At 46.6% G+C, this 27,540-nt stretch overlaps 1 protein-coding gene across 11 annotated transcripts in view; it reads left to right on the top strand.

Annotated features, from left to right (window-relative positions):
• LOC134949185 (leucine-rich repeat and fibronectin type III domain-containing protein 1-like protein) overlaps window positions 1-27,540 on the top strand; it is a 934,368-nt gene that overhangs the window by 761,757 nt on the left and 145,071 nt on the right. For all 11 annotated transcript variants that reach the window (XR_010183120.1, XM_063937628.1, XM_063937629.1 and 8 more), the window contains one exon: window positions 855-2,251. Coding sequence is in view for 10 of the 11 variants with exons in the window: in XM_063937624.1 (XP_063793694.1) it covers window positions 855-2,251 (1,397 nt within the window). In the remaining variant the exon portion in view is untranslated. The remainder of the gene's footprint in view (window positions 1-854; window positions 2,252-27,540) is intronic.

The raw sequence follows: 27,540 nt of genomic DNA, 5'->3' as shown, positions 1-27,540 counted from the left end.
GGCTCCATTGGGGAAATGGAGAATCAGGAAGTGAGAGATTTTGTGAGAGATCCCCTGATTTATTTATTTTGTTTAAAGTGGCTGATTTTTTTTTAAAGAGGTTGATTTTCCCATGTAAATGATTGCCACTTTAAAAAAATCATGAGAACTCTCACTTCCTGATTCTCACACCCTATTACATCCCCTCCCCCCCTCCATACCATATATAGCATACCTCCCAACATGACCCTCTCCAGGAGGGACAGAATGCTCTGCTCCTGCACTTTTCTCCTAATGTATGATTAGCATAACCTGTGCTGGAACACCTTTCTCATCCATTAACCTGTTCAACACACGTGATAGCAATCACAAATTAAGAGAAAAGTCCAGAAGCAGAGCGTTTTGTCCCTCCTGGAGAGGGTCATGTTGGGAGGTAAGATATATTGATCCTCCTCGGTGCAGTACTGTGTTACTAAAGGGTCTATTTACTAAGCCTTGTATGGAGATAAAGTACCAGCCAATCAGCTCCTAACTGCCTTCTTACAGGCTAGGTTTGAAAAATGACAGGAGCTGATTGGTTGGTACTTTATCTCCGTCAGCTTTACCTTCATCCAAGACTTAGTAAATAGACCCCCCAGTGTGTTAGCAACACAGGATTGTACATAGGACTCAGATATCAGGAACATGGTCAGACATAAATTGAAAGATGTCCGTAGAATATAATGCACATTGGTATGTACTGCAAAAACATGACTTCTACTGTGGCATATTTGCATTCTGTACTTTAGTTTTGACTCGTATAGCAATTGAATAAAATGAGTTCTGTATAAGAAGATAACTTGGTGTTTTAACAAACTTCTGTGCTTCGTTTGCAGGTTGTACACCTGACCATGGAAAGGCTGGCCATTTATCTGTTGATTATAAGCACATCTGTTAAGGCCATGATGATGTGCCCCAAGAGATGCTCCTGTCAGAATGTCAATCCGTCCTTCACCATCCTCTGTACCAAGACCGGCCTTCTATTTGTGCCCCCCACTATTGACAGGAGGACAGCGGAGCTCAGGCTCATGGACAATTTCATAACCACCCTTCGAAGGAAAGATTTTGCTAACATGACGGACCTCATCCATCTAACTCTGTCCAGAAATACCATCAGTCAAGTCATGCCTTATGCATTCTATGACTTAAAAGGACTCCACGCCTTGCATTTGGACAGCAACCGGTTAACATTTGTTAATGAAGACCATTTTAAGGGTTTAATTAACCTCCGACATTTGATCTTGAGCAACAACCAGCTACACTACATAGCTCCGGGATCGTTTGACGACTTCATTGACACGTTGGAAGATTTAGATTTGTCCTACAACAATCTGATTGAAATACCATGGGAGACTATTGGGAGGCTTTCAAGTGTTAATACAGTGGGTCTGGATCACAATCTCATTGAATATGTTCCTGAGGGAATCTTCTCCAACCTTCATAAATTGGCTAGATTGGATATGACCTCCAACAAACTAAAAAAGATCCCACCAGACCCATTATTTTCTAGGATCCCTGTTTATGCCAAAACTAAAGGTTCCCCCTTAACATCTCTGGTGCTTAGCTTTGGTGGGAATCCTCTACACTGCAACTGTGAATTGGTGTGGCTTAGGAGGCTCACCAGGGAGGATGATCTAGAAACCTGTGCCTCACCTGTAGAACTGATGGGCAAATATTTCTGGTCTATAAAGGAAGAGGAATTTGTGTGCGAACCACCCATGATAACTCACCGAACTTCCAAACAAGAGGTAATGGAAGGTAAAGGAGTCTCCCTAAAGTGCAAAGCGGTGGGTGATCCTGACCCGTACGTACGATGGATCGCTCCAGATGGGAAGCTAGTCTCTAATACAACTAGAACTATATCATATGAGAATGGAACTTTGGATATTTTTGCTACTCGGTTTACGGAACGTGGCAATTTTACCTGCATTGCTTCTAATGCAGCGGGGGAAACTACGGCACATGTGGAACTTGTAGTACACCAATTCCCTAATCTTGCTAACAGCACCAGCTATGACAAGGAAACGGAGTCAGGCCTTTCTGATATACTGACGCCAGCCAAGTCTAGCACACCATCCAATGAAACTAAATCTCTGCAGGATAGGAAGGTTGTGGTTGTAGAGTTAACCTCATCCTCGGCTCTCATCCAATGGCCTCCCCAGAGTCACATCCCAGGAATAAGGATGTACCAGATTCAGTACAACAGCTCTTTAGATGACATCCTTATTTACAGGTAAATTTAGCTAAGAGCCTTACCCAGGTAACGGAGTACAATTCTTGTCCACCACAGTCAGATGTTTTAGTGACGGTGATGTTTTCTGAAGGTTAAAGGGTCAGTTCTGTGTATGAAAGAAGTGATTAGATAACAGTGACATGTTCTATGGGTTGAAAACAAAAAATGGTGACGTTTTTTATTTTGTTACAGGGTCTATAATATTTGGTATCAAAGTGACGAAATGGGATGCAGTCATTATAATGATCAGACTCTGTGTGGGGGTGGTTTTATTCTGTATTAATAGACATTTAAATGAACAGTTGCGGATGGATATTGTGCACATCATATGAAGTATACCTGAATATCTGCAACTAACAGAGGCCTGTTCTCCGAGAACTCACAGGTGTATTACGTGTAAGGCAAAAAAATATGCACATATTTGTACATAAATGAATGTATTTAAAAACAAAGGTTAAAACACATTACATAGTGGAAGATACAAAATTTAGACAGCTAATTAATCAACTCCCATGAAATGAAATGAAATGTGATTTGGGATTGAAAATATATATTTCTCTTACGTCCTAAGTGGGGTTCCATTTAGTACCATGGGGTATAGACAGGTCCACTAGGAGCCATGGGCACTTTAAGAATTTGATAGTGTGGGCTGGCTCCCCCCTCTATGCCCTTCCTACCAGACTCAGTTTAGAAAATGGCCCGGAGGAGCCGGTCACGCTTATGGAAGCTCCTGAAGAGTTTTCTGCATTTATTTTATCTTTGTTATTTTCAGGCAGGTCTGGGTGGTACCAGCTGCCTGCTTCGTGGGACTTGGGGGGGAGGGGGGGGGGGGGGACCCAACCTCTTGTAGGGTTAATTGGTCCATTCCCGCAGCACGCCGCCACCCCTAACAGAGCCAGAAGAAAGTAGAGTGGTGAGTAGTAAGCCGGCGTCCCGACTAGCGGGTCGCCGGCCATTATGGCGGCATTAGGGTACAGAGATGCATGGCTTCTAACCGGAGCGGAATGCGTCTCCAGACACAGTACACAGCTGCATCTCAGTATATTGTACACAGTACCCACACTGGCAAAAACAGCCTTAAAACGGTTTTCTCTCCATTTTAAGCACCAGATTACCTCAGCCAGTACATAAAAAGTGGATAGACCACGCGCCATTGAAGGGGTGGGCCTTCACTATGAGCGGATCCAGCAGCTCACCAGCGCCATTTTCCCTCTGCAGTGGACACAGACGCTGACTGACAGGGATGCGCAGCTCCTCCGGAGAGACTCCAGATTAACTCAGCGGTACCAGGTGGTCATAGCAGGGGTGGAGCATTTATTAGTGTACTAAGTCCCCTATCAGGGTACTTAGTCTGCGACCCGGCTAAGCTTGGTATTAGTGATAAGGGCGCAGTGGGGGCTGGCTCCAAAAAACTCTGTCTCCGTGAAGGGCTTTTTGTGGGTTAATTGTGCTTAACCTTTTCGTGTGTGTGTGTGTGTGTGTGTGTGTGTGCTGTCACATTTACATTATGTCATGCAAAGAGTGTGTTTATACTGGGAACTCAGGGCAGTGCACCTTCCCAGAATAGCAGGGCTGAACCGGAGTGGGTAAATTCCATGAAGGGAATGATCTCAAATATTTCTACAAAGCTATCCCGCAATGAGAAAGAGACGCAATACTTAAGACAGACTGTGGATGAGTTTATGAATAGAGACTCAATCCCCAAACCAGCATCTCAATCCTCTCCCATTTGTCCGCAAAAACGATCTCTGGTCCATATCCTGCAGTCTGACTCTGACGCTGACGGGTCGGACATGGAGGAGGGTGAGGTGGATTTGGAGGGTGGGGGGGGATGCTACTCTGTCACAGGGAATAGAGGCTATCAGAGATGTTCTGCAAATTCCTGATAAGGTGTCAGAGGAGTGTGAGGAATCTTATTTTAATGTGAAAATTGAGGGGTTAGATTCCTTGTCTAGGGGGGTGTTGTTTTACTCCCGCAGCATATACAGGACTCTGCAAACTTTATGATGGAAGCAATAAAAGAGATTGGTTTGCTTAGTGCACGCACCACTGCTATGGCTGTCAGCATGCAGGGGCTTGTGGTTACGCCAGTAGACTGCTGATGCGGACTCCAGGAAAGGCGTGGAAGGCCTACCATTCACAGGAGAGGCCTTGTTTGGAGACAAACTAGACAAATGGATCTCCAAAGCTGTGGCGGGTAAGTCTACATATCTTCTTTACGCAGCTCCCCCAGCCAGGAAAGCTTACTCAGCTTCAAATTTACAGTCCTTTTGGACAGCCAAGTTTAAGGGAAAATCCAGAGGTGCTTCTACGTCTTCCAGAGGTGCAAGAGGTAAACCACGCAAACCAGCAAATGCAGGTGCTCAGGAACAGAGCTCAGGCTCTGCTTCCTCAAAGCCTTCAGCATGATGGTGGACCGCGATGCCTGGAAGACAGGCAGGTGGGAGCCCGACTAAAATTCTTCAGTCTTCTGGTCAAGTTCATGCCGGGATCCCTGTGTCATAGATCTTATTTCCCAGGGCTACAGACTGGAGTTCCAAGACCTCCCACCTCACAGATTCTTCAAATCAGGCTTACCAGCTTCACAAAAGGCTAGTATAACTTTACAGCAGGCCATCCAAAAACTGGTACAGACTCAAGTCATTGTTCCAGTTCCAACTCATCTGCACAAGGGGTACTATTCCAACTTGTTTGTAGTACCGAAACCGGGCGGTTCGGTACAACCAATTCTGAACCTCATGTCCTTGAATGCGTTCTTAAGAGTGTTCAATTTCAAGATGGAGTCTCTGAGAGCGGTGATCTCAGGTCTGGAGAAAGGGGAATTCCTTGTGTCTCTGGATATCAAGGATGCGTGTCTTCACATTCCGATCTGACCGCCTCATCAGGCTTATCTACGGTTTGCACTGCAGGACTGTCACTACCAGTTCCAGGCCCTGCCATTTGGTCTCTCCACGGCATCGAGGGTATTCACCAAAGTGATGGCAGAGATGATGTTTCTCCTTTGCAAGCAGGGAGTGAACATAATTCCGTACCTGGACGATCTTCTGATAAAGGCGCCGTCCAGGGAGAGGTTGCTGGACAGCATTGGCTTCTCAACCAAACTTCTCCAGGATCACGGGTGGATTCTGAACCTTCCAAAATCTCACCTAGAGCCAACACGGAGACTCCCATTCCTGGGAATGATATTGGACACAGAGTCGCAGAAAGTGTTCATTCTGTTGGAAAAGGCATTGGTAATCCTGTCAATAGTTCGGGATGTCCTGAAGCCAACCCGGATATCGGTGCATCTATGCATTCGCCTTCTGGGGAAAATGGTGGCCTCTTACGAGGCGCTTCAATACGGAAGGTTTCACGCAAGACCCTTCCAGCTGGATCTGTTGGGCAAATGGTCCGGATCGCGTCTTCACATGCACCAGAGGATCAGTCTGTCGCCAAAAGCCAGGATCTCCCTTCTGTGGTGGCTACAGATTTCTCACCTCGTCTTGGGTCGGAAGTTCGGAATTCAGGACTGGATCCTGTTAACCACGGATGCAAGCCTCAGAGGTTGGGAAGCAGTCACCCAGGGAGCGCAGTTTCAAGGAAGATGGTCAAGTCAGGAAGTCACCCTTCCAATCAACATTCTGGAACTCAGGGCCATATACAACGCCCTTCTGCAGGCCTCTTATCTTCTTCACGATCGGGCCATTAAGTTCCAGTCGGACAATGTGGCGGCAGTGACGTACATAAACCGACAGGGGGAAACGAAAAACAGAGCAGCAATGTCAGAGGTGTCAAGAATTCTCCTCTGGGCAGAAAAAAACATCTAAACATTACCACCGTATTTGGAAGAAATACGTCTCTTGGTGTGAGAGCAGAAAATATTCTGCTGTGGAATTTCACCTGGGACGTTTCCTGTTTTTTTCTGCAGGCAGGTGTGGATGTTGGCCTACGTCTGGGCTCCATAAAAGTCCAAATTTCGGCCTTGCCCATTTTCTTTCAAAAACAATTGGCTTCTCTCCCTGAGGACCAGACATTTTTGAAAGGTGTTCTGCGCATTCAACCTCCATTTGTGCCTCCGACGGCACCTTGGGATCTCAATTTGGTGCTGCAGTTCCTTCAATCGGACTGGTGTGAACCGTTACAGGAGGTTGACGTTAAGTACCTTACGTGGAAGACCGTCACACTGTTGGCCTTGGCTTCAGCAAGACTTGTTTTCGGAGCTAGGGGCGTTGTCTCACAAGAGTTCCTACTTAATTTTTAATGAAGACATAGCTGAACTCAGAACTCGTCAGCAATTTCTTTCTAAGGTGGTGCCCGCGTTTCACATCAACCAACCTATTGTCGTTCCGGCTTTTACGGACACATCTGCTACATCAAAGTCTTTGGATGTTGTGAGGGCTTTGAAGGTGTATGTAAAGAGAACAGCTCGTCACAGGAAATCCGACTCGCTGTTTGTTCTATATGATCCCATTAAAATTGGGGATCCTGCTTCAGAGCAGACAATTGCACGCTGGATCAGGTTCACTATCCAGCATGCTTATTCCATGTCAGATTTGCCGGTTCCAAAATCTGTACAGGCCTACTCTACTAGGTCGGTGGGTTCTTTCTGGGTGGTTGCCCGGGGTGTCTCGGCTTTACAGCTCTACCGAGCAGCTACTTGGTCAGGTTCGAACACGTTTGCTAAGTTCTACAAGTTCGATACTTTGGCCTCTGAGGACCTTCAGTTTGGTCAATCAGTTCTGCAGGACCCTCTGCACTCTCCCACCCGGTTTGGGAGCTTTGGTAAATCCCCATGGTACTAAATGGAACCCCAGTATCCTCTAGGACACAAGAGAAAATAGGATTTTAATTACCTACCGGTAAATCCTTTTCTCGTAGTCCGTAGAGGATACTCGGCGCCCGCCCGGTGCTTCGTTCTTCCTGCACTGTTACTTGGTTAAGTATTGTGGGTTCAGCTGTTGCTGTTCCTGTTTAAAGTTGGGTTAGCATAGCTTTCCTCTGTTTTGTATGTGCTGGTTCGGAATCTCATCACTATCTTTACCCTCTCGAAGTATGTCCGTCACCTCGGGCACAGTTTCCTAGACTGAGTCTGGTAGGAGGGGCATAGAGGGAGGAGCCAGCCCACACTATCAAATTCTTAAAGTGCCCATGGCTCCTGTCTATACCCTATGGTACTAAATAGATCACCAGTATCCTCTACGGACTACGAGAAACGGATTTACCGGTAGGTAATTAAAATCCTGTTTTCCAAGGCAAAATACTCGGATTTGCATTTAAAAAAAAAATTAATCCCACTGCAAAATTTGTCACTTATGACTAATTGCACTTCATTAAATAAACCCCTTTTGTGTGATTAGTCATTGGGTGCACCCATCCAAAAATAACTGTATCCTCTCTTTGAATTAAAATCTATTTAGACCAGCAATTAAATGCCTATCCCATTCAGTTCTTTGGACGAGATCAATCTCTTCCAGCTCATGAGAGAACATTACATTGCAACATTGCACAAGATCACTACACACTGATTGAAAATCGATTAGGACAGCTCATTGTAATCAGTTACACAACAAACGATCCCATGATAGAAAATCGCCCATGTATCCTCGCACTGCATTCAGAATGCATTTGCTTTGCACATTATTGCTTTAGCAGAGCACAAACTTTGGATGTTAAGTTAATCGTAACTGGCAAAATCCCGGTCAATTACCCACAATGCACACCGACATGACATCGAAATAAAAGTCACCAACGCCCTAGTGAGACGGTCCTTAATGCCACAAAATGCACATTAGCACTCAGTGCGTTCACCATGCCGATGCCTGGTTCCCGAGAGCTCAAAATACCAGAAGTCAGAATGCCGACGCAAAGGTTCTATTCCCATTCATGGGTGTCCACGATACCCATAGAGTGGGAATAGAACCTGTGGCAAGCGCAGCGAGCCACCGAGACTGCTGCGTGGCAAGCGCAATGAGCACACAAGGGGCTTGGTTGGGCTCCCCCCCCCCCCCGGCCAGCATTCTGCTGCCAAGATCCCAGGGTTGGTATGCTGACCTCTTGGATCTCAAATGCCGGTCTCCCAGCCCCAACCGTCTGGTCTGTACAGGTGAGTGACAAGGAACGGCTGTGTACTCATCTTATGGTAAAGGCCAGAGAAGGAGGCTCGTGGCTGTGACTTACAACCAGCAAAATGCCAGCTTCCCCTTTCTTGGAGACTAATTAAGACACATTACCAGGGGCGTAGCTATACCTTTTGGGGACCCATAGCACATCTACAGTCCCCCCATGAACTTCTATTCCCCCCCCTTCTCACTTTACCCTTGCAGACTACTCAGAGCTCTAACCCGATGTGAATGTCCATCTGCTGGATGCCCAATTGGGGGCAGAGGAATGGCCTGGCTCCGGAGGAGGCCTGGGCCATGTAGCAGCTGCACCCCCTGCACCTATTGTAGCTACGCCCTTCACACTACATACTGTATAGCAGCTGCAAAATAAGAATGCCAAAACAGGCATACACTGTAAAAACAAGGGATTTTTTTTCTTGAAAGACAATTTTTTATTGTGCAAAAAAGAAAAGAACAATCCATGTAATATAACAAAATGAGCAATTAAACCTGTACAAGCTTTTCATAAGTGTAGAAAACAAGGTGGAAACTCCAAGGCGTGGTAAACCTTTACATCAGAAGAATACATTCCACTATGAAAACAGAAATAAGAAATCAGTAACTGCCATATAATTAACTAAATAAATAAATTAATTATTTATCACAATGTTATAATAAGGGGGAGTACAAGGTACAAGGGGAGAAATAAATGTGAGGTAAGGCTAGGGTAGAAGGGGAGGGGAAAGAGGGGGGAAGGGTGAACATAGGGCCAAATTCAGACCTGATCGTAGCCCTGCAAAATTTTGCAGGGCTACGATCGGGCACACTGACATGCAGGGGCTAGTCCGCCCCGCATGTCAGGCCAGCCAGCCCCCCCCCCCCCGCAGAAGTAAACAAGCATTGCACAGCGGCGATGCTTTTGCACTTCAGGAGTAGCTCCCGATAAGTGCAGCTATTGCGTGCTGGCCGGGAACTACTCGTCGCTGCCCGGGTCGCAGCGGCTGAATGTGTGACGTAACGCAGCCACTGCGGCCCGCCCCCTGCACGGTCCGGGACCTCTGCGTTGGCCGGACCGCGCCCACAAAACGGCGACCAAATGCCGCCATGCTGACCCCTCCCACCCAGCAACCTCCTCTACCTGTCAATCAGGCAGAGGCGATCGCTAGGCAACGACAGCCGTCGGCTGTCAGCCATGCGCCGGCGCTCTGTGGCGCCGGCGCATGCGCACTTCTAACCTGATCGCTGCGATGAACGGCAGCATGTAATCAGGTCAGAATGACCCCCATAGACCACTTGCAAGTAGACCAGCAGCAGATAAATCTGAGAGCGAGAAAGCACGAATAGCTAAATAAGGAGGGCAGAGCACTATGGAACATCTAAGTGAAGACCTACGGAAGAGTCTGAGGTCTTAGGAGAGGCTACAATAACGGAACCAATTTTTAGACTCGAACACATTCAGTATCCATTTACAAGAGGATGGGGATAGATACTTAAGGTATGACTGCCACGTCTTATGAATAGCGTGAAACCTTTCTCTAGGTCAAGCTGTGCTGTGCGCCTGTCAAAGCACAGGCAGCATCTAGCAACTTTTCTCTGTTAAAAATCTGCAGACAAATAATGAGGTATGAGGTTGAATACTTTTGCAAGACATGACAACCACCCATGATTCATGTATATGTTTAATAATATTTATATATTGTATAGTTTCTTGCCACCCAGCCGTACTGTGATCTTCAGAAGAGCTAGTGCCTCAGCTGTTGTGTGTGGGACACTAGTGTTTGTAAGGTGGCTCGCTGCTTATTTCTCACGTGTGTTTTGTGTCTTGGCGTGGCAGGATAATATGGTAAAGCTGTTCATGATGGCTGAACATCACGCACAGTAGTGATTGGGCAGTCTGCTTAGCCAGTGTAGTTCTCGGGGCGAGGTCTCACCAGCCACCTATACAGTGCCTTTATAATGGGACGTGGTCCAAGTGCAGGCTGTCGGGATCACGGCAATCAGACTTCTAATGCCGGAATCCCTACAGCCGGCATCCGAAACGTAAATATAGCCGGCGGTTTAGGCGCAACCTAGGGGGCTAGGGTTAGGCTGCAGGGGGTTAGGTTTAGGCACCACTGGTTAGTGTTAGGCTGCATTTTCTTGTGCATCATTTACTCTAATCTCTTTATATAATAACTTTTTTTATTAGGGATCTAGTCAGTCTTTCCCATTGTCCCATCAGTGGAGTGAGATTAGATACTAAAATCCTCTCATGTGTATCATGCCTCCCATTGTTTGAGTAGGAGATATACCTTTCTGCTTGGGGCAAGCTTTTTTAAGCCTCATATGGGAGGGGCCTTGACAACCACTGCCAAGAGTATGACAAATACCCATACCAATCAGAAGAGAGGATTTCATGTGCAGAATGCTAGAGGCATTGCAGAGTCCGTAAGATCAGGGGTTCAGGTGAGTGCAAATAAGTGACATGGGGGAGGTGTATCAAACCTTGGAGAACGATAAACTACCAGCCAATCAGCTCCTGTTATTTTTCAAATAAAGCCTATAGCATGGTAGTTAGGAGCTGATTGGCTGGTACTATCTCTCTCTCCGCGGCTTAGTACATCTCCCCTCATTATGTTATCTTACACTTTTCATCTAATTGCCTTTCAATTTTCTTTAATTGAGCATTTTCTATACTTATGTAACATATATACTGTATTTAGAATTTTCAAATGAAAGCATACATTAAAGAAATGTATATAACGCAGTGCAATAGCAAGAATCTGAATACAAATACATAGAGATAATAGACGCATACAATAAATGTAGTAAGAAATGTTCAAGTGACTGGCCTAAACAGTGAAATAAGGTGCCAAGCATGGGTATTAGGGAGCCAGGGGCACCAGATGGAATACAATCTGTCGGAATTACTTTGATCCAACACCATCAGATATTGTTGGAAGCAGACTTTGATGATTCTACCTAGAATTTAGGTGCCAGGAGAGGGGTACAGGCTGCCAGTTAGCAGCAAGGTGGAAACGGGTCCCTAAACACCTGTTGTTCAGTAGTTGGACAGCCAGGGCACTGAAGGCTTGAGCCATGCACCCAATAGGAAAGTCATTTACAATCTGAAAACACTGCCCAAGGATGTAATGTGCCAAAATGACAATTTGGACCCACAATCACATATCATCGTGATAGTCGCCTCGGATGTGTAGTACGTAATGTATTTCTAGGCATGGGAAACTGCAGAGAATATTTGTTCAGAGTAACCGGACTCCTGCGCCAGAGCAGATCAGTTTCCACACTCGCCGTGTCTGCTGTATATTGGAGGAGGCAGTATGCAGTCACTAAACGCCTAATTTGTTCTGTACGCAATGCAGATATTTTTGCAGCGGAGCATTTGTCAGCAGACTGCACATGTTCCGCCATCGCACTCTGCACACGCTTTTGCGCTCGCACTGACACTTTATACACAGAGTGACTGACAGAAGGGGACCATTTCATGGAGTTAACGAGGGAGTGTCGGCACAAATGCAGGCGTGTCTTGGCCATTTTTGAGGCATGTATCTGCCTTCAGCTGTGATCATGTATGTAGAGAAACATAGCGCCAGTGACGCCACTGCAGCGGCCAGTCTTAGCCATAGGTCAACCCTAGGGGTTGACGTTCCTGGTTGTTGCGTCTGTGCTGCGTATGTGTACACATTTGCAATGGCTCCGGGGGGCATCTATCTTCTTTCCTAGCTATGTAGGCATGTGCATATAAGCATGAGTTATGCCCTAAGTCACCAATCAAAGCATCAGCATTCAGATTATCAACTACAGAAGGTTGACATTTATAATGTAAACATGGTTAGAGTGTTGACATACTGTATGTCGACACCTGAAAAATGTCGACAGTCACAGAATGTCAACATATCGTTGTCATAATATTGACATTTACATTAGCCTTAAGGTTAGGGTTAGCTTGTCGTTAACGTTACAAATACCATTACCGTTAGGGATACAATTACACTAAAAAGACATTGTCAACATTTCATCAGTATCGGCCTAACGAATGTCAATATTTTGAAAATAGCTATAACAAACCACACCCAAGGAAACTCTGACAACATCAACACCATATCTTCAGCAAGAATAGAGCTGAGCTCTCGCAGTGTGTGTGTGGGAGTGTGTGTGTGGGAGTGTGTCCAAGTCAGCGTACTGAGGAGCACAGATCTCCTGCAGACTGAAAAAATGAAGCAACTGAGAAGTTGTTAATTTATTCAGTATATTATTGTTTATCAAAGCCTTTACATTAATACTACCTAAGTCCCTATATTCATTGGTTCTCTGGAAATGTATGTGTTCATCCAGTTATATTTTAATAAGGTAGATATTATTATTATTATTATTTATATGGTGCCACAAGGGTTCAGCAGTGCCTAACAAATTACATAAACGAATGAGCAAAACAGGAAAATAATGAGATGCAGTACAAGACAAGTGTAGGACAAGTACATGGTATATACACATTTCTGCATCAGTGGACATGACACTGAAATAAGCACCAGGGTGGCAGAAACCGAGGGTTAGTTGCTGTTGTAGGGAGCATGAAGTAGAAGATAGTGTAAGTAAGAGAGGGAAAAGCACATGAGGGAAGAGGGCCCTGCTCGTGAGAGCTTACATTCTGAAGGGTAGGGGTTAACAGACAGGGGTGACACAGATCGGGTAGAAGTGAGCATGGAGCAGAAGGTTGAGAGAGGGCTGGGTTTGATGAAGAAGTGGGTCTTAAGAGACTGTTTGAAGTTTTCTAGAGAGGTGGAGAGTCTAATAGGTAGAGGTAGAGAATTCCTGAGGTAGTGAGCACCACGGCCTAAATCTGGGAAGCAGGAATGGGTGGAAGCAATCAGTTGGCAGGAGAGGCGGCATTCATTTGTGGAGGGAAGAGGGTGGGTGGGAGTGTAAGGGGAGATAAGGTCAAATATGTAAATAAGAGAGGTATGGGTGAGGGCTTAATGAGTGTTAGAAGCTTGAATTGGATTTATCATGTGATGCCCGGATGTATGGAGTCAATTTTGGATGTGAAGTAGGTGGCAAAGTCAAGGGGAGTGAGTGAAGAGGGGAGTCAAGGTAGGGGTGGGCAGAGAAGGGAATTGTAAGTGGCAAAGAGACGATGGGGGTTTGAAGATTGGGAGGAGATAAGGTTAGGATTAGAGCATACATTTAAAATGTAGGAAGTCCGCTTTAGAGTGTGATTTCCTCCACTGTTCTTCGGCGGTACGTGAGCATTTTTGCAGATATCTGGTGAATTTGGAATGCCAGGATTGAGGTGCTGATCTGTGAGGGTGAATAGTGGTCACCAGAGTCAAGAGCAGAAGTAAGGGAGGCATTGTATAGGGAAGTGGCTTCTTCAGGGCAGGAGAGAGAGTGAATAATAGAGAAAAAAAAGTCAAGCAGGGAGGATAAGGGAATGGAGTGATGGCCTCAATGTTATGCTTAGTGATGGTAGCCTAGGAGGAGGAGATTGAGAAACAGAGAAGGGTAAGTTAAAAGAGAGCAGGTGATGGTCAGAGAGGGGAAATGGGAAGTTGGAGTAATCAGAAATATCACAACGATGATGTGAAGTTCAGGAGTTTAGAGGCAGAGGTTTTTGTGGGGTTATCGATAGGGATCTTGAAATCACTTAAGATAATGGAGGAAACGTCTGAGGAGAGGAAGTGAGAAAGCCAGGAAGCAAAGGAATGAGTGGGGAGTGCCAGGGGGATGGTAAATGACAGCTACTCGAAGGTGAACAGATATCTACCATAATACAATATTAAAAGTAACCAGTGGCCACAACAGCAGGTTGTCCAATGCCCGAGACCCTTGCTATTCAGTGGATACTTACCCTATAGCAGCCCTATGATTACTGATTCCCCTGGAGCCTATGACAGGACAGTTTTGAAATTAAGTTTCTATCCGTCAACAGCACTGACTGGTGATATGTAAATAAAATTTAATTAATTGATTAATGAAAAACTGTATCAAGACTCATAAAACCAATTCTTTGTTTTGGCCATATAAAAGCTGAGAAGCCCAGACTTAGACTGATAAACTATTAACTCTGGAACCGTCCGCTTGGGCAGAGGTAAGTTTACCAGACAGAGTAACAGAAGAATGTTACATACTATGGTGCATAGAACCTCTTTATCCGGAACACTACATTCCCCCTTTTGTATTAAACAAGATAAAACTGAAAAGATAAACATCCTTGTCCTTGTAACACTGCTGTCCATCTCGCAGTATCTCGCTATTTGAGGCATTAATGTTACATTACTCCAGAGGGTGCATTGTCCGCCATATTACTCTGAGCAATATAATAGGCCTTTCAAACTCCAAATTCATACTGTAAGTCCTACAAAGAATACACTGCAGATACAGATTTCTCAGCATGTATTCAGTAGAGTAAAACACTCATTTGATGGCTTAATACCTCTGCTGTTATCCTGAACTTTAATGACTTTATCCTGTATACTGTGAGTTATTTCAGTATATCGACCACAGTTTAATTGAAACTGTCAACTCTTGATATCTAATACAATACATTTCATGACAATGTGTTAATAAGGTAATTATAATAATCTTTTATAGAGGATTCAACTGGAAAGAAGGTGACAATGAGCGCTCTCTGTTCCTAGCTAGATTGTTAGACTAATAATGTAGTATACTGTATATCTGTTCCAGCTCTCTTCCAACAATGACAGACCTCTAGAGCAAAAATGGGGAACCTTCGGCCCTCCAGCTGTTGTTGAACTACACATATCAGCATGCCTTGCTACACTGTATTTGGTCATGCTAAATAAAACTGTTGCAGGGCATGCTGGGATGTGTAGTTCAACAACAGCTGGAGGGCCGAAGGTTCCCCATCCTTGCTCTAGAGGAAACTCTGATGACCTTTGCTAAAAGGATACTCGTGTTTGTAAACAGGTGCGTAACTCCCAGAGGCAATGGAGACGCCGGGCTCTAAGCCCTAAAGGGGCACCTACGTGTACTGCAGTACATATATGGTTCACAGCGGGATTCATGTGTGACTGCTGCTCTCAGGGCAGCCATCAGGGGGGGACTGTGGGGACTGGTGTCCCGGGCCCTTAGAGAAAGGAGGGTCCACCCCTTACTCCTACCACCAATCCCTGTAGAGCTGCACCAATCTGTCAATCAGCAGCAGGCTGATGTGCAGGGAGGACTTCTTAAAAGAAGCCTTATCTGTGCATCAGCTCTCTGTAAACGATTCCTGTATATGTAACGTCACAATCTATAACATTGTATAGGGGTGGAGTAGTGCAACAGATCTTTTTTGGGGGAGGGAGGGGCCCTGTTTGTTTGTCAGTCCCGGGCCCCACAATTTCTGATGGCAGCCCTGGCTGCTCTTCCAACTGAGCTCTGCAGCGCAACTACTGCTGTAGAGGAGGTTCTGTCCCAGGAACCCTGCTAACCCCTGCAATAGGGGACATGAGGGCTTCCACCTGGTACCAGTCAGCCTGTGCTGCAGAAAGTGACGGTACACCCACCACTGCTGCTATAACGTGGGATGGGACACACGTGAACTGTGTTCTGCTTCTGCATGCTGCAGATGGCTGAATCATGTGAGTCTGACCCATTGGCCGTAGTCACACAGCATAGCTGGAGCTCTGCCAATTCACTGCACGGTCCCGTTCATGTAGACCAACTGAGGGCACTAACTATATAATTCTGTAAGTCATGTGTGTTTATATGAATGTGAATTCACACTGCAGCCTTTGGACAAGCATGCGCTTCTGATATTGATGCACACATTCTCAGAAAGGGCTTAAAGTTTTTATTGGTCCTTCAAAGAAAACTTTCTCAGTTAGATTTCCAAGTGAATATTTTGTTATCTGTTCCCAGTCGCAGACTGTGATCTTACCCCTGAAGAAGTTCTGAGGCTATTTGTGCCTTGTTTGGGGTGTCTTCTCCGGTGAGAGGTTATATTCCAGGTCACTCAACTCACCAGATTCGGATACTATTGGTGGCTCAAGTTTTAATGAGGAAAACTACAGCTCTGAAATAAAATCAAGTCTTGACTGAACTACATTTATATATGGACGACTGATTCTGATTTAAATACTCATGGATCTCTGTATGGACAATTGCATCTAATGTTTTAGCACCCTCCGGTGTCTCTTTCTTTTATATATATATATATATATATATACATACAGTATAGAAAACTCGTTCATACAGATGTAGCCACCTTAATCTTGACCGATTCTCCGCCTAGACGGATGTTTAGTCACGCTAAGGCAATAGCTGAGTTTAATCACAGGCAGGCGCGTTGAGGCGGTTCTAGATACTCAGCATTCATTACACATCTCCACCACTGGGTGGCCAATGCTCCACTAATCCAGTACTTTCGATCGTACAGTATAGCGGCGGATTGATCTACAGCTCTGGCAATTGGTCAGTGAGGACTGTAATGTTAATACTGTAGGCGTAACGGAAGGCGGTGGAAAAAGATGGTGACCTACTGTAGAGTACTGTATGTGTATGGAGACGCAACTAATTGTGTAAAAGGAAGAATGTACAGTACAATGTATAAACACCGTGCTTTTAAAATACATGTACAGTACATGAGCGTCTGAGTTCCCTAAGGCATAATGGGAATGGTGGGCTAGCGGGAGGCGGTGGAAAATACTGTGCTTTACAAATGCGAGCGTCCGAGTCCCCGAAGGCATAAACCAACACCAATGGGGAGGGGGCCGGGTGCTGTTTGCTGTACTTTTACACATGAAATTGGGAATCTCTCATGAGGCGTCGTGGGCTGGCGATGAAGGCTCCCACCTCCCACGCTGGGGGTCCAGGGTTCGAGACCTGCTGTGCCTTCTTTTTTTTCTTTTTTTATTGTAATAATATACTGTATTACTTTATTTTCATTGTAAGACAGTCAATGGAAGGGTGCACACAAGTTTCACATAAATCAGAGTAGATCTGCAGGAGCGATTCTTTACGCAAAATGCAACTACACAGTGGCAATGAGTAGAAATGAGTGTATTCTGATGCAACGACTTGAGCAAAACAGTACTGTAGATCTTTGGCGTTTGTGTATTGCACAGGACCTGAATTCCCTCCCTGTCTACCTCATGATCTGTGCAGGCTCTCAGGGGGGAAGGGCGATGGGGGTAGGGGGAGACGATGGAAAATACCATGCCTTTGAAATGCAATTACATGTGTCCGAGTCCCCTACGGCATAAACCAACACCAATGGGAAGGAAGTGCCAACCTTTTTTTTTTTTTATGTGTTCCCGTGACATTCACTTTAATATTTTTTTTTTCTCTCTAATACATCCAATGGAAGGATGCACACAAGTTTCACATAAATCATAGATCTGCAGGAGCGATTCTTTACGCTAAATGCCACTACACAGCGGTAATGAGTAGAAAATAGTGTATTCTGAGTGAGCAAAACAGTACTGTAGATCTTCGGCGTTTGTGTATTCCACAGGACCTGAATTCCCTCCCAGTCCACTGCATGATCTGTGCAGGCTCCCAGGCGGGAAGGGCGATGGGCTAGCAGGAGGCGGTGGAAAATACCGTGCTTTACAAATGCGAGCGTCCGAGTCCCCTAAGGCATAAACCAACACCAATGGGGAGGGGGCCGGGTGCTGTTTGCTGTACTTTTACACATGAAATTGGGAATCTCTCATGAGGCGTCGTGGGCTAGCGATAAAGGCTCCCACCTCCCACGCTGGAAATCTGCTATACACAGCAGACAGCTTATGGTGACAGAACTTACCTACTGTATCCCCACCCATAGTCATGGTATATTTTAGATTGCCTAATGAGACACTCCTGCAGCATTGCCAATGATTCATGGAAAACCTGTGTGCAAACAGCATCTCTATTGAATGCAAAGTACAGTAAGAGTACAGTATACAGTATTATCAGAGCCATACCTGACCAACATGATGCCCTAGGCTAGATTTTGGCTGATGCCCTCTTGCACAGATGCTAGTTCTGCCTCTAACCCTGCACCCCTTTCCCAGCACCATCACCGATTTTGGCGCTCCTACCCCCTATAATTTAAATAAGAACAATGTGCACATTTAGTGCCAGCCCAAAACAGTGCATGTTCTTGCTGGGAAGGGGCATGGTAACACAATAATACCCCAAGATGAAATGACACAACACAGTACTGCAACTTTATTCACATTATATCATGCAGTAGTGTCTCTTATTCTCGTTACATCATATGATAGTACCACATTACTCCTAACAGTATTGCCCCTTATTCACATTACACCCCACCAGATTGATCTTTATTTACATTAGACCACAGGTTCTCAAACTCAGTCCTCAGGACCCCACACAGTGCATGTTTTGCAGGTCTCACAGAATCACAAGTGAAATAATTAGCTCCACCTACTGTATGGACCTTTTAAAATGTGTCAGTGAGTAATTAATACACCTGTGCACTTGCTGGTTTACCTGCAAAACATGCACTGTGTGGGGTCCTGAGGACCGAGTTTGAGAACCACTGCATTAGACCATGCAGTAGTGCCCTTTCCTTATGTAACGCCAGAAAATATTGTAGCACACCTTATACACATAATGCCGCACATTAGTAATGCATTTCATATTTAAATTTTCAGATTTCATTTCATAGAGCCGCAGTCACACACAGAATATAGGCATGTACTGTAGCATCTCATTTTATTCAGCAGAAGCTGATTATTCCCGTTTGGCTAGTTTGCCGCCTCTGTATATTACAATAGAAAAAAATAATAGTGTCAGTGAAAAAAACACCTCATGACAGATACTGTACACAAGCTCATGTCTAAATATACTGTAAGCAGTGATATTAAGCCTTAATGGCTAGGGGACTTGGCCGCTGACTTACTGTACTGTACCACATTCCACACTGTTGCTTAAGCTCCTTGTTTTGGGTCTGTATACTGTACATTAAACAGCATTTATTATTTGATCATTCTACGGGACCTCATTGCCTCTGTGTACTGTTATTTTAGCGAGGGGATTGTGACGCTCCTTCAGCATTGCCCCGTAGCCTTCAAGACTTCTGCTATCTCTCACTCGATCTCCGAGCGCTGCCTGCCACGTGGTGGGGGTTCAGGGGCGACGGCCATTTTGACAGTGTGCTATGCGATCGAGTCCGGTGTACCGTAATGTGCATAGACATTGCTTATCCCTATCGCCCCTATGTATTTTAGCGAGGGGTTTGTGACGCTCCTTCAGCATTGCTCCGTAGCCTTTGACGCCCTTGTGTGTTAGCGAGGGGATTGTGACGCACCTTCAGCACTGCCCCGCTGTCTACAAAATCTATGTCGTCACTCGCTCCATAGCTGAGGGCCTCCATGGGGCAAGGAGTCACAGGCGGTAGCCATTTCGATTGAGTCTGCCCTGCTACAGAATTGTATGTGTACCGTATGGTGCATAGAACCTTAACAGTACATCCGCTCCTGCAGCTTTGCCCTGGTTTATGTGAATAAAAAAATGTATAAAGTGTCTGGAAAAAACTAACATGCGTTCGTACTATACAGTACTTTAGGAATCGAACACGGGACTCTGAGTATAGGAAGTGGAACACTTCACCACTTCGCCGCAGACAGATGAATAAATCCATTAGTTTTGATTAAGCCATAGTGGCTACGGGATTAGGATGCTAACATACTGTACAATATTCCTAATATTATAAGGCAATAATGAACTTCTAACACGTCCATTTGCGTCAGTGTACACTACTGGGTTTATGTTGCTTTGTCTGCGGGATTCAGCGTAACGAGACGCACTAGTAAAGTAGTCCTTACTATACAGTATACAGTATTTCAGTATTGTATTTTACGGGAGCCCACACGCATGCGCAGTGCTGATTGTAAAAAGCGACATCTGGTGGATGATCGTAGGTATTACACATAAAGGTAACGCCAAACGTCTGTCTCCATGCGATTAGATAGCCTCTCTGTGACTAGGCACGCCTCCCTACACCCCAGTACGCTGCGTATGCTCGATCTGGACAAACGCCTCAGCCACTCAAGATAAAGGTGGCTACATCTGTACGTGCAAGATGGAAATTCCAATATATCACCAAGGCTTTCTGATAAGCAACCAGTGTGGCCTCGTGGTAAGACAACTTGAATAAAAGAAATTCGGAAACTCAGGTACTGAAAGGTCACGTAGATAGGAGACCTCCCATGGATCTGTAGTAGAAGCTCAGCACCTGTGTAATGATCAGAAAGCCTTAGTGATATATTGGAATTTCCATCTTGCACGTATGAACGAGTTTTCTCGTATTATACTATATGTTCCAGTTACTCGAGATGTACCCCTGAAGAAGTCTTTTGTATAAGACGAAACGCGTTGGTTTGTCTATGTTGTGGCGTTATCTCCGAACCAACTTTAAGGAGAAGGTGGAGACTGTTGTGATCCACTTGCATTTGTATTCAACACTGAGAATTATACATCTTTCACTGTGGAATAATACGATTTTAAACCTACTGGTAAATCTTTTTCTCGTAGTCCGTAGAGGATGCTGTGGACTCCGTAAAGACCATGGGGACAGACGGGCTCCGCAGGAGACATGGGCACTTTAAGAAAGACTTTAGGTATGGGTGTGCACTGGCTCCTCCCTCTATGCCCCTCCTCCAGACCTCAGTTAGAGAAACTGTGCCCAGAGGAGACGGACAGGAAAGGATTTTTGTTAATCCAAGGGCAAGATTCATACCAGCCACACCAATCACACCGTATAACTTGTGATATACTAACCAGTTAACAGTATGAAAACAACATAGCATCAGTCCAAGACCGATGAAAACTATAACATAACCCTTATGTAAGCAAAACTATATACAAGTCTTGCAGTAATAGTCCGCACTTGGACGGGCGCCCAGCATCCTCTACGGACTACGAGAAAAAGATTTACCGGTAGGTTTAAAATCTTATTTTCTCTTACGTCCTAGAGGATGCTGGGGACTCCGTAAGGACCATGGGGATTATACCAAAGCTCCCAAACGGGCGGGAGAGTGCGGATGCAGCACCGACTGAGCAAACAGGAGGTCCTCCTCAGCCAGGGTATCAAACTTATAGAACTTTGCAAAGGTGTTTGAACCCGACCAAGTAGCAGCTCGGCATAGTTGTAGTGCCGAGACCCCTCGGGCAGCCGCCCAAGACGAGCCCACCTTCTTAGTGGAATGGGCCTTAACCGATTTTGGTAACGGCAATCCAGCCGTAGAATGCGCCTGCTGAATCGTGTTACAGATCCAGCGAGCAATAGTCTGCTTTGAAGCAGGGGCGCCAACCTTGTTGGCTGCATATAGGACAAACAGTGCTTCTGTTTTTCTGACTCGAGCCATTCTGGCCACGTAAATTTTCAAAGCCCTGACTACATCAAGGGACGCGGAATCCTCCAAGTCTCGCGTAGCCACAGGCACCACAATAGGTTGGTTCATATGAAAAGATGACACCACCTTAGGCAAGAATTGAGGACGGGTCCGCAATTCCGCTCTGTCCATATGGAAAACCAGATAGGGGCTTTTATGAGACAAAGCCGCCAATTCTGACACTCGCCTAGCCGAAGCTAAGGCTAATAACATGACCACCCTCCAAGTGAGATATTTTAACTCCACCGTTTGAAGTGGTTCAAACCAGTGCGACTTAAGGAAACTCAACACCACGTTAAGGTCCCAAGGCGCCACCGGAGGTATAAAAGGAGGCTGAATATGCAGCACTCCCTTCACAAAAGTCTGTACTTCTGGGAGAAAAGCCAATTCTTTTTTAAAGAAAATGGATAAGGCCGAAATCTGAACCTTAATGGAGCCTAATTTTAGGCCCAAATTCACTCCAGTCTGTAGGAAGTGAAGGAAACGGCCCAGATGGAATTCTTCTGTAGGAGCATTCCTGGCCTCACACCAAGAAACATATTTTCGCCATATACGGTGATAATGTTTAGCTGTCACGTCCTTCCTAGCCTTTAACAGCGTAGGAATGACCTAATCCGGAATGCCTTTTTTCGCTAAGATCCTGCGTTCAACCGCCATGCCGTCAAACGCAGTCGCGGTAAGTTGTTGAACAGCGTGTCACTTTCACTGAAGGTGTTACAACAACGCGGCTGGATTCTCAATATCCCGAAGTCACATGATTTTCCACCCAGCGAAGAATCCTGGCGGCTTCCGCCATTGGCACTCTGCTCCTTGTGCCGCCTTGGCGGTTTACATGAGCCACTGCGGTGATGTTGTCTGACTGGATCAGAACTGGTTGGTCGCGAAGTAAGGTCTCCGCTTGACGTAGGGCGTTGTATATGGCCCTCCGTTCCAGGATGTTGATGTGAAGACAAGTCTCTTGACTTGACCAAAGACCTTGGAAGTTTCTTCCCTGTGTGACTGCTCCCCAACCTCGGAGGCTCGCGTCCGTGGTCACCAGGATCCAGTCTTGAATGCCGAACTCTAGAAGATGAGCACTCTGCAGCCACCACAGCAGAGATACCCTGGCTCTGGGGGACAGGGTGATCAACTGATGATTTTGTAGATGTGACCCGGACCACTTGTCCAGTAGGTCCCATTGGAAAGTACTCGCATGGAACCTGCCGAAGGGAATGGCTTCGTATGATGCCACCATCTTTCCCAGGACTCGAGTGCAGTGATGCACTGACACCTGTTTTGGCTTCAATAGGTTCCTGACCAGAGTCATGAGTTCCTGAGCTTTTTCTATCGGAAGATAAACCTTTTTCTGGTCTGTATCCAGAATCATGCCCAAGAAGGTCAGACGAGTCGTAGAAACCAACTGCGACTTCGAGATATTGAGAATCCAGCCGTGTTGCTGTAACACCTTCAGTGAAAGTGAGACGCTGTTCAGCAACTGCTATCTTGATCTCGCTTTTATGAGGAGATCGTCCAAGTACGGGATAATTGTGACACCTTGCTTGCGCAGGAGCACCATCATTTCCGCCATTACCTTGGTGAAAATCCTCGGGGCCGTGGAAAGCCCATACGGCAACGTCTGAAATTGGTAATGACAATCCTGTACCACAAATCTCAGGTACGCCTGATGAGGTGGATAAATGGGAACATGAAGGTATGCATCCTTTATGTCCACAGATACCATAAAATCCCCCGTTTCAGGATGGAGATGACCGCTCTTAGCGATTCCATCTTGAACTTGAACCTTTTCAAGTATAGGTTCAAGGATTTTAAATTTAAAATGGGTCTGACCGAACCGTCCGGTTTTGGGACTACAAATAGGGTTGAGTAATACCCCCTCCCTTGTTGAAGCAGGGGAACTTTGACCACCACCTGTTGAAGACGCAATTTGTGAATTGCATTTAAAACTATCTCCCTTTCTGGGGGAGAAGCTGGTAGGGCCGATTTGAAAAACCGGCGAGGAGGCACCTCTTCGAATTCCAGCTTGTAACCCTGGGAAACAATTTCTATTGCCCAGGGATCCACCTGTGAGTGAACCCAGATGTGGCTGAAAAGTCGAAGACGTGCCCCCACTGGGGCGGACTCCCTCAGCGGAGCCCCAGCGTCATGCGGTGGATTTTGTAGAGGCCGGGGAGGACTTCTGCTCCTGGGAACTAGCTGTGGATGGCAGCTTTTTTCCTCTGCCCTTACCTCTGGCAAGAAAGGACGATCCTTGTACTCTTTTGTTTTTATTTGACCGAAAGGACTGCATTTGATAATGTGGCGCATTCTTAGGCTGTAAGGGAATATAAGGCAAAAAATTGGATTTACCAGCTGTAGCTGTGGAGACCAGGTCCGAGAGACCTTCCCCAAACAATTCCTCGCCCTTGGTAGGTAGCACTGCCATCCCAAGATACGGCTACCCTCAGGGATCCTGCTGATCGCAAGCAGGAGGCTACCTTAAAGTCCATTTACACACACTCTGGTACCTTACTCAGACCGGCGATAGCGTCGGCTTGGGTTTGTAGCGCTGTAGCAGCGTGGACAGATACCTTATCGGCGGAATTGGATGCCCTGGATAAGGATACCATTTTATTGACCCTGGGTCATATTAAAGATGCTGTCTTATATATGAGGGATGCTCAAAGAGACATTGGCCTACTGGGTTCTAGAGTCAACGCTATGTCGATTTCTGCTAGACGAGTCCTATGGACCCGGCAATGGACAGGTGATGCCGACTCAAAGAGGCATATGGAGGTTTTAACTTACAAGGGTGAGGAATTGTTTGGGGAAGGTCTCTCGGACCTGGTCTCCACAGCTACGGCAGGTAAATCAAATTTTTTGCCTTATATTCCCTCACAGCCTAAGAAAGCGCCACATTATCAAATGCAGTCCTTTCGGTCAAATAAAAACAAAAGAGTACGAGGATCGTCCTTTCTTGCCAGAGGTAAGGGCAGAGGAAAAAAGCTGCCATCCACAGCTAGTTCGCAGGAGCAGAAGTCCTCCCCGGCCTCTACAAAATCCACTGCATGACGCTGGGGCTCCGCTGAGGGAGTCCGCCCCAGTGGGGGCACGTCTTCGACTTTTGAGCCACATCTGGGTTCACTCACAGGTGGATCCCTGGGCAATAGAAATTGTTTCCCAGGGTTACAAGCTGGAATTCGAAGAGGTGCCTCCTCGCCGGTTTTTCAAATCGGCCCTACCAGCTTCTCCCCCAGAAAGGGAGATAGTTTTAAATGCAATTCACAAATTGCGTCTTCAACAGGTGGTGGTCAAAGTTCCCCTGCTTCAACAAGGGAGGGGGTATTACTCAACCCTATTTGTAGTCCCAAAACCGGACGGTTCGGTCAGACCCATTTTAAATTTAAAATCCTTGAACCTATACTTCAAAAGGTTCAAGTTCAAGATGGAATCGCTCAGAGCGGTCATCGCAAGCCTAGAAGGGGGGGATTTTATGGTATGCCTGGACATAAAGGATGCATACCTTCATGTTCCCATATATCCACCTCATCAGGCATACCTGAGAGTTGCGGTACAGGATTGTCATTACCAATTTCAGACCAGGGCCGTTTCTAGACAATTTGGCTCCCAGTGCGAGATTTCAAAATGCGCCCCCCCCCCCCCTATTGCTCTAAAAAAAAAAAAAAGTGTGCCCCCCCATATAGCCATAAAAAGAAAAAGCATGCGCGCGCCGTAGGCGCGCGCGCTCCCGACAAGGGTGTGTGGCCTGATTAAAATGGGCGTGGTCTCATTAAAGTGGGCATGGCCTCATCTGATATCATCACACCCACCACAGTACGGAAAAAAATAAAAATGTCCCCTTTTTACACATTACAGCAGGCAAGTGTCCCCATATTACACAGCGCGGCAGGCAGGTGTCCCCATTTTACACAGCACGGAAGGCTGGTATCCCCATTTTACACAGTACGCAGGCAGGTGCCCCCATTTTACACAGTACGCAGGCAGGTATCCCCATTTTACAAAGTGCAGCAGGCAGGTATCCCCATTTTACACAGCGCGGCAGGCAGATATCCCCATTTTACACAGCACAGCAGGCAGATATCCCCATTTTACACAGCACAGCAGGCAGATATCCCCATTTTACACAGTACGCAGGCAGATGCCCCCATATTACACAGTACGCAGGCAGATGCCCCCATATTACACAGTACGCAGGTAGGTGCCCCCATATTACACAGTACGCAGGTAGGTGCCCCCATATTACACAGTACGCAGGCAGATGCCCCCATATTACACAGTACGCAGGCAGATGCCCCCATATTACACAGTACGCAGGCAGGTGCCCCCATATTACACAGTACGCAGGCGCCCCCATATTACACAGTACGCAGGCAGGTTCCCCCATATTACACAGTACGCAGGCAGGTGCCCCCATATTACACAGTACGCAGGCAGGTGCCCCCATATTACACAGTGTGGCAGGCAGGTATCCCCATAGGCAGGTGCCCCCATATTACACAGTGTGGCAGGCAGGTATCCCCATAGGCAGGTGCCCCCATATTACACAGTGTGGCAGGCAGGTATCCCCATAGGCAGGTGCCCCCATATTACACAGTGTGGCAGGCAGGTATCCCCATAGGCAGGTGCCCCCATATTACACAGTGTGGCAGGCAGGTATCCCCATAGGCAGGTGCCCCCATATTACACAGTGTGGCAGGCAGGTATCCCCATAGGCAGGTGCCCCCATATTACACAGTGTGGCAGGCAGGTATCCCCATAGGCAGGTGCCCCCATTTTACACAGTGCGGCAGCGGCAGGCAGGTTTCAAGCTGAGGAGAAGGAAGGGGGAGAGAGAATACTTACGTCTTCCCGCTCTTCGGTCCCGCCGCCTCACGTCCCGCGCCGGCCGCCTCCTCCTTCTTGCTTCTCCTTCTTGCCTCTCCCGAGCGCTCCTGCTCGGGGGGCGGGGCTTTGCGGAATGACGCGTTTGCGTCGTGACGTCACGACGCAACGCGTCATTCCGCGAAACTCCGCCCCCCGAGCAGGAGCGCTCGGGAGAGGCAAGAAGGAGTAACTAAGTGCCGCGGCGGGCGCCCCGTGCAGTTGCACGGCTCGCCCGCCCCTAGAAACGGCACTGTTTCAGACGTTGCCATTTGGGCTTTCCACGGGCCCGAGGATTTTCACCAAGGTAATGGCGGAAATGATGGTGCTCCTGCGCAAACAGGGTGTCACAATTATCCCGTACTTGGACGATCTCCTCATAAAAGCGAGATCACGAGAGCAGTTGTTGAACAGCGTGTCACTTTCACTGAAGGTGTTACAACAACGCGGCTGGATTCTCAATATCCCGAAGTCACAGTTAGTTCCTACGACTCGTTTGACCTTCTTAGGCATGATTCTGGATACAGACCAGAAAAGGGTTTATCTTCCGATAGAAAAGGCCCAGGAACTCATGACTCTGGTCAGGGACCTATTGAAGCCAAAACAGGTGTCAGTGCATCACTGCACTTGAGTCCTGGGGAAGATGGTGGCATCTAACGAGGCCATTCCCTTCGGCAGGTTCCATGCGAGGACCTTCCAATGGGACCTACTGGACAAGTGGTCAGGGTCACATCTACAGATTCATCAGTTGATCACCCTGTTCCCCAGGGCAAGGGTGTCTCTCCTGTGGTGGCTACAGAGTGCTCAACTTCTAGAGGGTCGCAGGTTCGCCATTCAGGACTGGATTCTGGTAACCACGGACGCGAGCCTCCGAGGTTGGGGAGCAGTCACACAGGGAAGAAACTTCCAAGGTCTTTGGTCAAGCCTGGAGACTTGTCTTCACATCAACGTCCTGGAGCTGAGGGCCATATACAACGCCCTTCGTCAAGCGGAGACTTGGCTTCGC

Source organism: Pseudophryne corroboree, chromosome 8, assembly GCF_028390025.1.
Source record: "Pseudophryne corroboree isolate aPseCor3 chromosome 8, aPseCor3.hap2, whole genome shotgun sequence".
Lineage (NCBI taxonomy): Eukaryota > Metazoa > Chordata > Amphibia > Anura > Myobatrachidae > Pseudophryne > Pseudophryne corroboree.
This window is presented reverse-complemented; position numbering and strand designations above follow the sequence as displayed.